This window comes from Zootoca vivipara, chromosome 4 (genome assembly GCF_963506605.1).
Source record: "Zootoca vivipara chromosome 4, rZooViv1.1, whole genome shotgun sequence".
Taxonomy (NCBI): domain Eukaryota; kingdom Metazoa; phylum Chordata; class Lepidosauria; order Squamata; family Lacertidae; genus Zootoca; species Zootoca vivipara.
Window position 1 is genome coordinate 77,172,585 of NC_083279.1, and position 15,350 is coordinate 77,187,934.

The following is a 15,350-nucleotide window of genomic DNA, read 5'->3' on the forward strand; positions in this document are numbered from 1 at the left end:
CAATGGAAGGCGTTCCTCCAACCAGCGCAGCTCCTGCCTCGGCGGCAGCCAATAGAAAAAGCCCTGTGTTGAGAGTAATGTTACCAGCGTTGAGAGAGTGAGGAGGCTGCGTATCGATCCAGCTCTCAGCCATTGCAGTGAATTGGACTACATACGAGATCCAGGCAGCCTCGGTGACCGGCGCGCGTGTGTTTGTGGCGTGTGTGAACTGAGATCCTTGTCACGGGGTAAGTATCCTGCGGGGGGTGGGGGTGTCGCCGGCTGGCTGGTGGGGAGGCCGAAACTCCTGAGCCTCTGTGGGGGTTGGGGGGTGGACGGCGTAGTCTTTTTGGGGTGCGAGGGGGCAGGATTAGCTCTCACGAGACACACAAAGGGGGATTTAGGCTAGGAAACCACACTTCCCTCAGCACTGGGGAGGAGGGGGGGCAGGAAAACACCGAGCTGCTCTTTAAAAGGCGTGGGGGGGGGTCGGGGAAAAAAAGCCCCAGATCTACACCAAAGTGGGGAGTTTTGAGAAGTGGTTGAAGGGGACCCACAAATGCCGGGAAAGCGCCTTTCCTCTCCTCCTCGGAAAGCCATGCGATAATCGCGGCCGGGCTCGTCTCTTTAAACCCGTGGAAATGGGGCGGGGGTCTTGGCTGAGGCGGGGGGCGGCGGCGGCGGCGGCGGGAAGCGGTCTGAGTGCTAATAAGCTGCTTACATAGCACGGCGATAGAGCCATTGCAGCAGAGCCGTCTCTATGTAATGTGTGAGAAAGCCGTGTGGGGAGACGGACTTCGCATCGCGGGGCTGGGCTCGTGTGTGAAGGGCTGTGGGGGGGGGGAAACGGGGGTGTTGTGTCCTTCTTTCTCTGCCTGGCTCCCCCCACCCCCTTTTCCTCATTGTGGGGAGCCCCACGAATCCCCTGGAGTGTCTCTGGGCGTTGTTGGCCTCGGGGCGATAAATCACCTCGGGAGCTGCGCTTGCTGTAACATGGCTGACGAGAGCCGTGTGTAAGTGGAGGCAGAGGGAGAGAGAGGAGGGGGGGGGAGGAAACAAGGCAGGCAGGGGGAGGCGCGCACGGGCGGGCGGGGGCGCAGTTCAGGGGAACTTTTTCCAAGGCGCCTTTTATCCTTGGGCGGCGAAGAGGGGAGAAGCTCCGCAGGCGACCGTTTAAAAGCCCGAGTCCGGCTGGCCGCGGGTTCAAAAAAATAATAAAAAATTAAGGGGGGGGTTTCTGGAAAAATAAAACGGGAGGGGGGCCCTCTGGCAGCTCTCAGTGGAAACGAGACGCTCCCCCCCCCGCCGCCTCATTGCCTGTAATGACTGAGTGTGTGCGCCAGAGTACAGAGCGCACCAGGCACACGCACGCACACACACACAAAGGGAAGGAAGGAGCCATATTCTCTATGAACAGCGGCCATTCCGAGAAGCGGCTTCGCTTCCTGCTCGGCTGCCGTGGGAGCCCGTGCAAAAGGAGCGCTTGCCATTGCTGCCGCGCGGGCGAAAGGGGACCCCGGGTCCCGCGCGCCCGACGAAAGCGCGCCCTCCCCGCCTCGGCTGAGCGCCCGCCACGCGCATTTCGAGGGGACTTTCTCTCATCAGCAAGGCGTTCGCACAAAATGGAAGGAGATCTTCTGCCGCCGCTGCTGCCGGTGGTGACCTTCTTAGGCAGCAGCCTGCGCCATTTATGAGCCCTCCCTACTTCCCTCCCTCTCTGTCTCTCTCGCTTTCCCGGCTCGTTCGTGTAGATTAAGGCGCACCGAGAAGAATCCCAAAGCTCTACAGCGGCAGCTATATTTATTGTCGGGCGCCGTCCTTGGAGCCTAAGCACACCGAAGCTCGTGGCAGCGTAGTTTCTAAGAAGGGACTGCATTTCAACGCGGCGAGCTCGAAAAAGCTGCGCCTTGATAATTTTTTTATATCTGTGGGGTGGGCTTTAGGGTTTTTTTCGGGGGGGGGGTTACCCCTCACGAAAAACTTTTCTTTCCCCTTCCACAAATTATCCCCTTCATAATTAATACATGGCTATGTGAAAGGGGGTAAATTAAAATATTTATACAATTCAATTCTTAGGATTTAAGTGGTTTTTTAAAACATTACCCTGTAATGTAGGAAGGGTTCAGCAGTGGAATGAGCGTTTTAAGGAACACTTGTGAATTAGATATTCAAAGGTACATTTTATATCACACTTTAAATCTGTAAGTTCCTCAAGTTCCTTTTTCTGTTGTTTTAATTATTAAGTTAAGCCCTAGCAGCCTCGTGTCTTTACTTAATTCTGAGAGAGCATTTTCAGACCCAGGCTCCATTGTAGACACGAGCAACTCTTGGCTTTTAAGTGTTGTTTACTTGACAGAAACTTTAGACCGGACATGTTTAGTCAGAGAATACAAATCTTTTTCTGTCAGCATGCCAAACTGATAGGAAATTATGCCTTTCTGTGGCAATGCCAGTTAGAGCTGTGCACATTTCCCCAAGTCAAGTTGTGCAAGCTGGAGTAGAGAAGTACTTTCTTTGACAGTCATGAAGAACTTCAAGAAAAGCCTGGTCTGTACAGTACTAGGAATCGTTACTTCTCAGAAAGAAAGTATCAGCACAAATATGAACTTAATCTGAAAAAGTAAGAACGTCGGAACAGCCCTTTTGGATCAGATCAAAGGCCTAACTTCAGCATACTGTTTCCCACAGTAGCCAGCCCACAAGTGGGACATCAAGGCAGTAGCCCTCTCTGGCAACTCTGGTATTGCTGGTCTCATTCTGGAGCCAGCAAGCAGGTTTGATCCCCATATGGGACAGCTGCATATTCCTGTGTTGCAGAGGGTTGGACCACTAGATGGTCCTCAGTGCCCTTTCCAACTCTACAATTATATGATTCTATTGCTGTGAGAGAAATAGCTGTTATAATTAGTAGCCCTTGATAGTCTTAACCTTCATGAATTCGTCTACTGTAATTCCATTTGTCAAGCTGTCAGAATTGGTGGCCACCAGCACATCTTGTGGACACAGATTCCATAATCGAGCAATACGCTTTGCCTTCTTATGCCAAAGCTAGGTTTACTCGGGAACCTTTAATGAGGCAGTTCAAAGCTTTTTGGCAGCCCAAGTATACAGTGTCTACCAAATCTGTCCACAGTTTTAAAAGTTACTGGGGCCATGGCTGGTTCTCATAGCATCTTCTACAAAACTTGTGCCCTTTTGCAATATGTGCTTTTGAAGGCACAAGCCACATCAGATGATGAAGCAGCTATTGTGCATGAAAGCTCATCCTATATTAAAGCAGACTCTATTAATTTTTTGTACTCTTTATATTGGTATTTGTAGCTAAATACCCCAGTCTAGCAAGCGTAACTTTAGAGTGTAGTACATAGTGCTTAATGTGCGTAGATCTCCTTTTCTGTACTGGGTCCATGTACACAGCATTAGAAACTGGGATAGGAATGCTAGGAGCCATGTGGCTCCTGGGACCTACGTTGTGGGTGCCAAAACAAAATGTCTAGGCACCTTAAAAAAATAATAATGCTGCCCCGCTATGAGACCAGACAGCCCCACAGAAAAAGGAAATGCTGTCAGGTGAATCAAGGGGTTTGCAGAGTAGTGTGGGAGCAAAAAAAAAATGAGCACAGGAGTAAAAAGGAAAAAAGGCGTGTCTTTTGCTGCTGGGCAAATCAGGTGTTTGGCGGGGGGTAGTGCAGTAGCAAAAGACACGCTTCTTTTGCTGCTGCTGTGCCAGGCCGACCAACTGACTGCAGCCAAGCAGGTGGAAATGCTAGGTGCTAATGGTGGCTCCTGAGCATCTCCATCCAGTAGCAAAAGGCAGATTACCAGTTGCTAATTTTGAACACTGCATGTACATGAAAGGATTTTTCAGAGTTTGGAACCCCAGATCTAGTACCTGGTGCATAAGTGGAATGATCTCTTCTGTCTTAGGTTAGCATGACAGTGCAAGGGAAGACTAGTTATCAAGTCTCTTATCATTGCCAAGCAGGTTGTTGTTCTTGTCAAAGCAGACCATGCCTGCCATTAAGTTTAGGTAGCCGTACATAAGCCACTGCTGAATACAAGAATTTTTTATTGAGGTTATAGACCAGGCATCCCCAAACTTCGGCCCTCCAGATGTTTTGGACTACAATTCCCACCTACCCGACCACTGGTCCTGTTAGCTAGGGATCATGGGAGTTGTAGGCCAAAACATCTGGAGGGCCGCAGTTTGGGGATGCCTGTTATAGACTAAACAAATTGTGCTTTGAAAAATAGCTTAAAAGGGTAATTCAAATTGAGAGGATTCACAATATTTAATGCTTTTCTCTCCAAACAGTAATTAAAACATTTTTGCCTATAATTTGGAATCTGTTTTCTGCAGTTCTAGCAGAACTTCATAGAATTTATAGTTGCTGGTATGGAAGACTTGCAGTTGAATAAAGGTAAATTGTGTGTCCAGGGGATATACTAGTATACCTTTTCTTATATCAGGAGTTTGCCTGATGTTGAGATGGAGTCATCTTATAACAACATGTTCTGCATTTTATACAGATTTGTAACCAGTCGCCTGGTTTGCAAATCCCTTTAAACTTGAAAGTGAACAAACAGCCAAATTAACCATGAGTGGTAAGCCAAAAATAAACCTTGCAAATCAGTGCTTGTGGTTCATTTTCCCCTAGCAAATCATGAATGGTAAGTCAAGAGCAAGCAATGGTTTAAAGTGACATGCTATCTGGGGCACATGTGCAACTGTTTGGTTTCCTAGATAGTTTTCCAAGATTGTAGCTTTAAAGTATTAAGGGAAATGGCTCAGACTGGTAGTTTAAGCAGTTTTTAATCATCTTCTTTTTCTTAGTTCACTGTAAAGTATGGAAGCCCCAATAGTTCTCAAGTGTTTCTACTTTGTCTTTCAGAAATAATCCAAAATGGGGAAAGGTGATCCTAAAAAGCCAAGAGGTAAAATGTCCTCATATGCCTATTTTGTGCAAACTTGCCGAGAAGAGCACAAGAAGAAACACCCAGAAGCTTCAGTGAACTTTTCAGAGTTCTCAAAAAAATGTTCAGAACGGTGGAAGGTAAGTTTTTTGCTTTAATAGTAGTACTCTAAATATGCAAGTAAGGAATAGAAAGCATACTCACAAATAAAAGTTTACAAATTTAGAATGGAATTGGGTATAATCTTGAGCTGAGGATGCATACTGAATTATTTTTATAGACTATGTCTGCTAAAGAGAAAGGAAAGTTTGAAGATATGGCACGAGCTGACAAAGTGCGTTATGAAAGAGAAATGGAAAGTTACATACCACCTAAAGGAGAGACGAAAAAGAAATTCAAGGACCCAAATGCACCAAAGAGGCCTCCGTGAGTAGCTTTTATGGCTAACATGCATTGCGCTGATAGACATCCAGAGGAGTGATAGATGAATGGTGGGGAGGCAGAAATTTCACCTTTTTTTTGTAAATATGGATAGGTCTGTTCTGTTATATAGCTTTGCAGTTCAATAGTAAACGTTCTCACCTTGCTGTACATAGTTCAGTAGTTCTAACCTTTATGTTTCAAATGTTTATAATTTAATTTTCAGCTCCGCATTTTTCTTGTTCTGCTCTGAGTATCGTCCAAAAATCAAAGGAGAACACCCTGGCCTCTCTATTGGGGATGTTGCAAAGAAACTCGGAGAGATGTGGAATAATACTTCTGCAAATGATAAGCAACCCTTTGAAAAGAAGGCATCTAAACTGAAGGAGAAGTATGAAAAGGTAAACTCCAGATAGCCCCTTTTGCCATTCAAATATTTGTTGTTGTCTTTAAATATATTGGGTGATGTACAGTGTTGGTCATAGTAGACCCGTTGAAACTTGAGTGAACTCGAGTATGGTTAAAATTGGATGTCACTCATAGGAAATTAATGTTAAAAGGAATGGAGCCATATGCATGCTTGCATTTTCTCTGGAATGTTAAGTGGTACCAGCAACCTATTGAAACTAAGAACATTGGGTAAACAAAAACATCCATCTGTGGAATATATTTCCAAGTAACTGTTCTTCGGAGCTAAAATACTAAAAAGATCTGATGAAAGTGTTGCTTAATTTAAAAAGAAAAGAAACTTGTAGCCTATGTGAACTAAACGTAATCACTAATAACATGCTTTTATTTGGAACATGTATATTAATTGCCATAGTTTTTTGGGGGGGATGTGTATCACTCCTAATAGTGGCTAATATTGTAGCCAGTACAATGCTTTCTTTATTTTTAATGGTTGAGGAATATTAACAGACAAGCGGGGTGGTTTTTTTTTTTACAAATTCAGCATAACTTGTGAACGAAATAAGATGGTCAGACTCTCAGGTCACTTTCATATACATACTTTGCCTTGGAAGAGGGATGAACATGTGAACATGTACAAGAAAGATACCCAGCTTGAAAAACCAAATGTGAAGGGGACAAGCCTGCAATATTCTGCAGGTGCTAATCTAATAAAATATTTAGAGATAGTGACCAAGGAAAGATCAGGCTGCTGCTTCTGATTTTGAAAAGAGCACCCACTGAATTTGCACAGCCTTTACACTTGATCGTTTGCATTTTGTGCTCTGCTCTGGTGTTCTTTGTAACAGAGCATAGTATAATAATATATTAAGCTACTCATAATTGAGAGAATTAAGCCATGGTGTAGATACTGTGTCAGTGTGGTACTGAGGAAGATCTAGCTAATGGCACAGCTCTATGAGCCATGGATTTACAGCAGCAAGATGGGTAAAAAAAAAAAACCTGATCATTTTGGAGAGTTAGGGAAATGAGAACAAAATTTTGTTTGAAACCCTATTCTGTACTTAATTTTTTAATGTAAGTTTGACATTGAATTTATTGAGCCTTGTTTTATTAAATGTTATGTGCAAGTCAAAAAGAAACTTATTGCATGCTGAAGGTGGCACTGTCTACTCATTAATTGAAGTGCATGAAATTTATCAATAAAGTATTAGAATTCATGACTGAGTGTACTGTTGTAGTGAACTGCAGTAGTACAAATCTTAGTCATCTGAGCAGGTTCTATGTTATGAATTACAATTCTGTCAAATATAGATTCCTGTGCATTTTCATTTAAGTGGTATTGCCTTCCCTTTGTGTCAAGTAGCTAAAAACTTTCTCTGCTTCTCCTAAGGATGTTGCTGCATACAGAGCTAAGGGGAAGCCTGAGGTAGCCAAAAAGCTAGCTCCACCTAAGCCTGAGAAAAGCAAGAAAAAGAAGGAAGAGGACGACGACGATGACGACGACGATGATGATGAAGAGGATGAAGATGAGGACGAGGAGGAGGATGAGGAAGAGGATGATGATGATGAATAATCCTCTTTTAGATCAGTTCTTGTCTATAAAAGCATTTAACCCCCCTGTACACAACTCACTCCTTTTAAAGAGAAAAAAAATTAAACATAAAGCTGTGTAAGATTTGTTTTTAAAATGTACAGTGTCTCTCTCTTTTTCTTCTTTTTTCTTTCTCTCTTTTTTTTGTATAGTTAACACACTACCGGACGTGTCTTTGGGTAGCCCTGTCCTTCAGTGGTATCTGTGGCCACTAACCTTGCCTAGTACAGTGAGGGGGTTGTAAATTGGCATGAAAGTTTAAAGCAGGTTCCTTGTTGGTGCACAGCACAAATTAGTTATACTTGCAGATGTAGTTGGTTACTCATTTTCATCAGTTGTCTGCATCAAAAAAATAATAATAGTTGATCTGTTAACTTAAATACCACTCTGTAATTGCAAAAAGAAAAAAAATGTAGCTGTTGACATTCTGATTGCTTCTAAGTAAATACATTTTTTTTAAAATTAGTATTGTTGTCCTTTTAATAGATGCCCTTGTAAAGTCTTTCTTTCTGGAAAGCACATTCTCTGTTCTGCCCTTTGGGGATCACATAAAAATGGCATTTTTGTTTCTTCATTCCTATAAGCTGATACAAGAGCTTTGATCTACGCCCTAGATAATCATGATAGGGTAGGAAATATATACAGGCATATGCAAAGCATTGTGTGTTTTTCCCTTCATATAAGAGGCCACCTTTTTCTCTTTTTTTGAGAACCCTGTTCTTAGCCAATTTGTATTTGCTCAGCTTTTGCTTACATACAATATTCTACTGATTTGTGTAAATTTACCAGTTTCTGAGGGCTGAGGAATATAGAATTCAGTTCAGTAGCATGGAAAATTTCAGGGGAAAGTAACTTCAAATTTGTGTCCTTGGAGGACTACTGAGAGTATATTCTCATTTTGAGCTGTGAGGAATTTACATATGTGACTCCATTGGCCATAATGAGAGTTGTATTTGCAAATAATACCTGAATACAGAGGTGAGTGTACCCTACCTAAGCAGGTAATGTCAAATGCTAAAATTACTGTAATCCTTCTAGGATACAATGTCAAGTAATAGATGTGGGCTTTATACAATGACCTCTCCTGATAGTAAATGTCCCACAGGAAAATATTTTACTTTACTAATGTTTTCTATAAGTGGTACCATTGTTCAATCTGTGTGAATTCATGCTTTCATAACCATAGTAGTCCTAGACTATCCCATTTTCAAAATTTTATATTGTCTCAAAAGTCAGATGAGATGTATCTTTTTCTGTTAATCTTTTTATAATGCATTCTTGATATTTGCCCATTTTGTAAGTTAAAATTAGCTGTATAGGGAAAGTACTTTTTCCCCATATAGGTGTGAGATGTAACATGGTATTCCAATGACCTCTGATTTGATAAAATATAGGTTGCTTTGAAAACCAAAGTTAAAAGTTTGTGCACATTCAGTAAAAGTGCTGGCAATTATTAACTCTCTACACATTTACCTGCGGACTAATTTGGGAACTGATTGGCAATTCTTTAGTTAAAAATTATGGTTCTCATGTGCCAGTGTTTAAAGATAGCATTCTTGTAACTTTACACACTTTTTTGATGGAGTATTGTTTTGTTATACGATTTTGACTTTTACGATTCTTCAATTTTGCATTTGTTTATGTATAACCTCAGGAGAATACTGAACATCTGATTTCCTGGTTGATACTAATAAAATAATAATTACAGAGGTTTTATACATTTAGTTAAATGAGTTTACTTTAAATATTATTTCTCCGTTCAAATATTATTTCTCCGTTCACTTAAATGCTTCAAATACGGTATGTTAAGTAATGGCAATTCAGTAAATTGCACCTCGAGGTAATTGGATATGGGCTGAAGTAGAAAGCTAACTTAGGATCAAAGCCAAATTCTAGACAATGTCACCATCCTACATTGTATAGGATGCCCCTCTCCTCAAGACTCCAGAGGCTTTTTGGGAGGTGCTGGGGGCAGCAAGAGGTGGGGAACTGTAACTTCCTTTACATTAGAATCAGAGCCACAGTAACAAGCAACAGTTTTGCTTGCCAAATGCAGACCTGGGGTTGTCTCCAACAAAGCTATGTTTTCACCTGTACAACCAGCCCTCCCCTTTCCTCTCCGCGTGACCTCCAAACCTGATCCAGAACAGATTTAGGGAGTGTGCAGGGGAGAAAAGAGACAGTTCCAAGTTCTTGTGCCAACGGGACAACTTGGTTGGGTACGGCCCATAATCTGCAAAGCAGTGTAAATGAGTGCTAAATCATCTTGGCTTTCTGTAAATGTAATGTTACTTTTCATAATGTTTAGGAAAGCTGCTAATATTGCAAATCCTTGAAATGAAAGGAGGCAATAGTTGAAGTCTGCACAGGTCCATGCAATAAAGTTTTAGTCCTCAACAGGATAGGGAGCAAGAACTGCATCCTGGTAAGACAAATACAGTATTTTTAGGGCGAGGATGAGTGCTGGTGTCCTCCGTTTTTGAAGATTGGCTTCCACCTTCTGGAATTTACTGAGTTGCTTAGCTCCAAATAACTTTGAAATGCTTCAGGACAGATAAAGCTCTTGGAAATGTTTGCACATCCTTCTCGGTTTGCTTCAGGACTTGCATTCTGCATGCCAGGTGTGTCCAACTTCCAAGAGACTGCAATCTACTCCTACTAAAAAACCTGGCAGTGATCTACCCATTGGATTGGCCAGAGTTGTTGAGCTTTTTTGGGGGGGGGTCAGGATCCCGCAATTGACCAGGGACATCCTGGGATCAACTGGTAGATCGCTATCAACCTGTTCGACAGGCCTGGTATATGCTAAAGCAAGCCTTTATAACTGGTTTTCAGACCTGCTTGCCAAAGTATTTTGAGGCCATGTTTTGAAAACTTGAGATTTTAGGCATTTAAAAATGGGGATTACAAAGGCAACCTAGCAAAAACAGCTGTTTTCTTCAGCATCAAAATGTAGTGTACATGTATTTTATGATGACCTGCTCCCATTTATAATGGATTTATTTGTTTCAGATCTGTAAGGTGTGCTATCTGAAACCCTAGTCCCAGACACCTGAGTAGCGATAATCTTTGCTTGATTGAGGGGTGGGTGCTTGGCCCTCCATGCCACACACCTCATGTAATGTGTGAGACAGGCACTCCATGCAGATACCCACTCAAGCAATAGCCTTATTTAGGTAATTCTTAACAAAGTGGAAAGAGGGGGGCGGGGGCAGTTTGAGAAGATCCATAATTGAAAAGATCTCTGGAGGTGCCAAATTTTGGCCTCTCACAGGGCACCCCATTTTAAAAGACTCAAAGTCTGTTGCTGTGTCCAGTGAGAATTGGGAACCTCTCTAGCCTGTGGGACTTAAAGATGATTTTTCAGGCTATTTAGGGCAAAGCACACCAACCTTTTCATGGTCTGATGACATTTGAGTGCAGGAAACTTCCAAGTATCGACTAAAAGGTAAAAAAAAAATCCAGAGCATATGCCAAGCGAAGGAAGAATTGGGAGTTCGACTTCAAACCTTTCTTTTAAATTGAGTGACTGGGCATCGTGTTGACATCAGTTGAATGACAGGTGACCTACATGAAGGTATGCAGTGCCAAGCAAGATGAAGAACAAGGGTAAGTTTTAGTGAGGCTTGGAGATCCAGGGCATTCTGGTGAAGTCTGCAACCCCATTGCCATAAGCGGGGAAACGGGTCTCATCCTGGGGCCCTGACGGCAACAAAGCCTCTGTGTGGTTAATGGTTTAATTTCAGAAATGTGTACGGTAATTTAGCATTAAAGTCAACACTTGTTTCATGATCCATCTATGGCAGCATTCCCCAACCTGGTGGCCTTCAGAGGTTACAGGACTACAACTCCCATCATCCCTGGCCATAATTTATGAAGAATAAGGTAGACACTATGGCTATGCTCCCTTCTCCAAGGTCAGAAGCAGTATACCTCTTGAGGCCAGTTTCGGGGAATCACAAGTGAGGGGAGTGTTTCTCGCACCCAACTTCTGCTTGTAGGCTTAGATGGGCCTTTCTTTGGCTTGATCCAGCACGGCTCTCAGGTTCTTTTCAGAGAGACTATATTTCAAATTTGTGCTTCTCCCTGCCACTCCCCATGATGCTTGGGCCTAGCAGACCCTCTCAGTGTCCCCATTTTCCAGGGACAGTCCCGGATTTACAGAAGCCGTCCTGGTTTCTGATTTGATCCCAGAATGTCCTGCTTTTCCTTAGGACGTTCCTATTTTCACCTGAGAAATGTTGGAGGGTATGGAGTTGTGTTACCTCTGAGCCAAGGAGGTAAGTAACTATATAACCTTTAGAAGACATCTGAAGGCAGCCCTGTATAGGGAAGGTTTTTTTAATGTTTAGTGTTTTATGTTTTTATATATGTTGGAAGCCTCCCAGAGTGGCTGGGGCAACCCAGTCAGATGGGCAGGGTATAAATATTATTATTATTATTATTATTATTATTATTATTATTATTATTATTATTAAAAAGGTAAAGGGGCCCCTGACCATCAGGTCCAGTCGTGTCCGACTCTGGGGTTGCGGTGCTCATCTTGCTCTATAGGCCGAGGGAGCCGGCGTTTGTCCGCAGACAGCTTCCGGGTCATGTGGCCAGCATGACAAAGCTGCTTCTTGCGAACCAGAGCAGCGCACTGAAACGCCGTTTACCTTCCCGCCTGAGCGGTCCCTATTTATCTACTTGCACTTTGATGTGCTTTCAAACTGCTAGGTGGGCAGGAGCTGGGACCGAGCAACGGAAGCTCACCCCGTCACAGGGATTCAAACTGCCGACCTGATCAGCAAGCCCTAGACTCTGGTTTAACCCACAGCGCCACCTGGGTCCATTATTATTACTATTACTATTATTATTATTGAATACGATGTCCCTATTTCATCTGATAAATGTTGAACAGTATGGTGTAAGTGTGTATGATTTCTGCCTTAACACTGCTGAATCTGCAAGCATTTGTCAGGGTCTTCCAGGCCTATTCTAAGGTAGAATTTTCCGTGTAAGAAATGAAAATCTGGCCGGGTTTTCAAGGAAAGAGCTGTGAGCTAGATACTGTCAGGATTCCTGGGAGCAACTGTTTTACATTTTCTCTTAGTTTCAGGCTGAACTGTACGATCTTTTGCCGATACTAGGTATTTGTAGAATGTGTTTTTCATTCAAGATCCGTCTTTGATCAGATCATGATATTCACTAGCACCATTTCACAAGCAGAAGTTCTTCCCGTTATAATCACTTTATTTACAACAGCTGAAACCCACAGCTAAACAGCTGCAATTGTCTCTCCACTGAGATTCTGGAGGATGAATCTGTTTTCAAAATGGAAGCCTTTAAGTGGTTATTATGTGCCTACCACCAAGCCACACACACAAAAAAAGGAGTGTTCCATGCTGGAAAATGATGTTATGGAGGATGCGGAGATAAATTCCAGGAAGCTGTCCAGGAAAGGGCACAAGGAAATAGTAGCAAAGCATAGTGACCTTGTACCACCTGAATGCATTGAACCGACTTGAAAGTATATTCTTCTCCTACTCGTGTTTGAACTTCCTGTCACTTCCTTTACCAAAAGCAAAGCAACGTAACACGATAACAATTTGCGTGCACAGTGAACAAAATCAGGAGGGTAAAAGGTGCACAAATATGCAACAGAAAACCCCCACGCTACTTCATCCTTGAAAATGTTTTGTTATTTCCTTCGGGAGGAGCAGGGAAGATTGCAAGATGGGAGGCCCATGATGAATTTGGATGCTACGTGATTAGGATGAATGTGAAATGCACCCCTGCTTACCTGCAAAATATCAACCAGGACCATGTATCTCATTGCTTCAAATATTACTTAATTAGGCATTTTGAAAGCATGAGTGGTTCGCTTGCAAGATTATAGAGGTGCCTCGACTTACGAATTTAATCCGTTTCGAAGGCACCTTCGTAGGTCGAAAAATTCGTAAGTCGAAAAGTGCCATTGGAAACGCAATTTCCCATAGGAATGCATTGGAAATAGAAAAATTCGTAAGTCGAAGCAACCCCATCTAAAAATTCGTAGGTCAGAAAAAACCCTATCTAAAACCGCCACGGTTTCCGTTCGGATGTCGAGAAATTCATAAGCGTGCGGCCATTTGCCCCATTCGTAAGTCAAAAAATTTGGTTGTCGAGTCGTTCGTAAGTCGAGGTACCACTGTACTGGGGATCAGTGGGAAGATGAACCCCTCTCCTCGGAAGGGTTCTGGGTGGTTTATGTTTACGTATATTCAATATGTGCACGTCCGTGTATACGCGCATCGTGCCTAACCAAGAAATGTCATAAAGATGTCACTGAGAGAGTAGAATGGGGTGTTTGCAGGTTTTTTCAGTAGGTTTCAACTTCAGTCATACCTTGGAAGTCGAATGGAATCCATTCCGGAAGTCCATTCGACTTCTAAAATGTCCGGAAACCAAAGTGCGGCTTCTGATTGGCTGCAGGAAGCTCCTGCAGCCAATCGGATGCCCCGTCGGACGTTCATGTTCCAAAGAACGTTTGCAAACCGGAACACTCACTTCCTGGTTTGCGGCATTCGGGAGCCAAAACGCCCGAGTACCAAGGCATTCGGGATCTAAAGTACAAATATATACACAATTTCACTGGCGCACAGGGTGCCTTGAAACGTAACCCCCACGTAGATATGGGGCTGCCTGTATTCTCCCAATAAGCCAGGGCTGGGAAAACTGTGGTCCTCTAGATGTTGATTGATTCCAACTCTCATCAGCGCTGCCCAGCACGGCCGGTGCTCCTGCGTCAGATGTCACAATCATTAAATTGTCAGACAATAACTTTCATACTCAGCTGATACATTTTCTGTGGAGACAGGTAAACACAGAGTAAATCAACTAACCTCCAGCCACCAAATAGTCACAGTGGGTTAAGGGTAAAAACAAAGAAATCTACTTTTTAAGTTTATGCTTTACTCCAGTTTATTCTAAAGCACGCTCTTGAGAGACAGTGGGGGAGTGTGCCTTTAGGGGTGAAGTCAAACTATTGGAATGTTACAGCACCTGCTGTGGCTATAGAGACCAATAGGGGGGAGACATGTTTTGTTGCAGCTAGGACAGAGGAAGACTGATGCACGTTCACTGTGGTGTTTCTTCTCTTTGTGCTCCTCCCAGCGGCCATTCCTCCTCTGATCACTGCTATGGATGCACGACCTGACTGGCGGTCTCCAGGCACTGCAGTCATCCACCAGGGATTTCCCACACGGCAGGGTAGATGTTGCCAGCCTTCGTGTTACACATGCAGACATCTTTGTAACTCAAAGTTGGTCTGCCAATGGGCCTGGTGCCTGAAGTCAGCTCCCTGTAGAGCACATCCTTGGGGATCCTGCCGTCTCTTCCATTCTTTTGGACACGAACAAGCCAGCGCAGACGTCGCTGAGACAGGATTGTGAACATGTTGGGAATGCGAGCTTGGGAGAGCACATCATTGTTTGAGCGTCTGTGCTGCCATGCCACTTATTTCAGCAGAAATAAAATCTGGGGTGAAAAGATACTCGCTCAAACACCATAAAAAAACAATAATTTTGGCACAGCTGGGCTTCTAAATTGCTCGGTCATCATAAATATACCCTTTAATTTTAATCTAACAGCCAGAGACAACCAGTGTGAAGAAGTATGTATTCTTTTTCATGTTCTTACTCTGAATCACCTACCATCCAACATTTCTCCGTTGAAAATAGGGACATTCTACCGGTTGTTGCTGCTTACTATTATATCCCACCCACTCTGGGCGCTTACAACATATATAAAAACATAACAAAACATTAAATATTAAAAAAACCTACCCTATACAGTGGTACCTTGGTTCTCAAATGCTTTGGTACTCAAACAACTTGGAACCCAAACACTGCAAACCCGAAAGTAAGTGTTCCAGTTTGCGAACTTTTTTCGGAAGCTGAATGTGCTCCATTTTGACTGCTACACTTCCGATTTGAGTTCCACACTTAGTTTTGATTGTCATGCTGAGGTCAGTCTGTTTTTGCTATTTATTTTGCGTTTTTGTTTTTGTGGC

General features: G+C 43.2%; 1 protein-coding gene across 1 annotated transcript; it reads left to right on the forward strand.

Annotated features, from left to right (window-relative positions):
* The first annotated feature begins 80 nt into the window (after positions 1-80).
* HMGB1 (high mobility group box 1) lies at positions 81-9,031 on the forward strand. The gene is made up of 5 exons (XM_035115980.2): positions 81-227; positions 4,872-5,033; positions 5,174-5,319; positions 5,540-5,714; positions 7,115-9,031. Exons 2-5 carry the CDS (start codon positions 4,884-4,886, stop codon positions 7,295-7,297), a joined length of 654 nt encoding a protein of 217 aa, XP_034971871.1. The 5' UTR covers positions 81-227; positions 4,872-4,883; the 3' UTR covers positions 7,298-9,031.
* The last annotated feature ends 6,319 nt before the right edge of the window (positions 9,032-15,350 follow it).

Excerpts from the sequence above, each read along its gene's own strand:
- HMGB1 (XM_035115980.2), top strand. The coding sequence starts at position 4,884 with ATGGGGAAAGGTGATCCTAAAAAGCCAAGAGGTAAAATGTCCTCATAT. Across the intron at positions 5,320-5,539 it reads AATGCACCAAAGAGGCCTCC|CTCCGCATTTTTCTTGTTCT; the intron begins GTGAGTAGCTTT and ends TTTAATTTTCAG. Across the intron at positions 5,715-7,114 it reads TGAAGGAGAAGTATGAAAAG|GATGTTGCTGCATACAGAGC; the intron begins GTAAACTCCAGA and ends GCTTCTCCTAAG.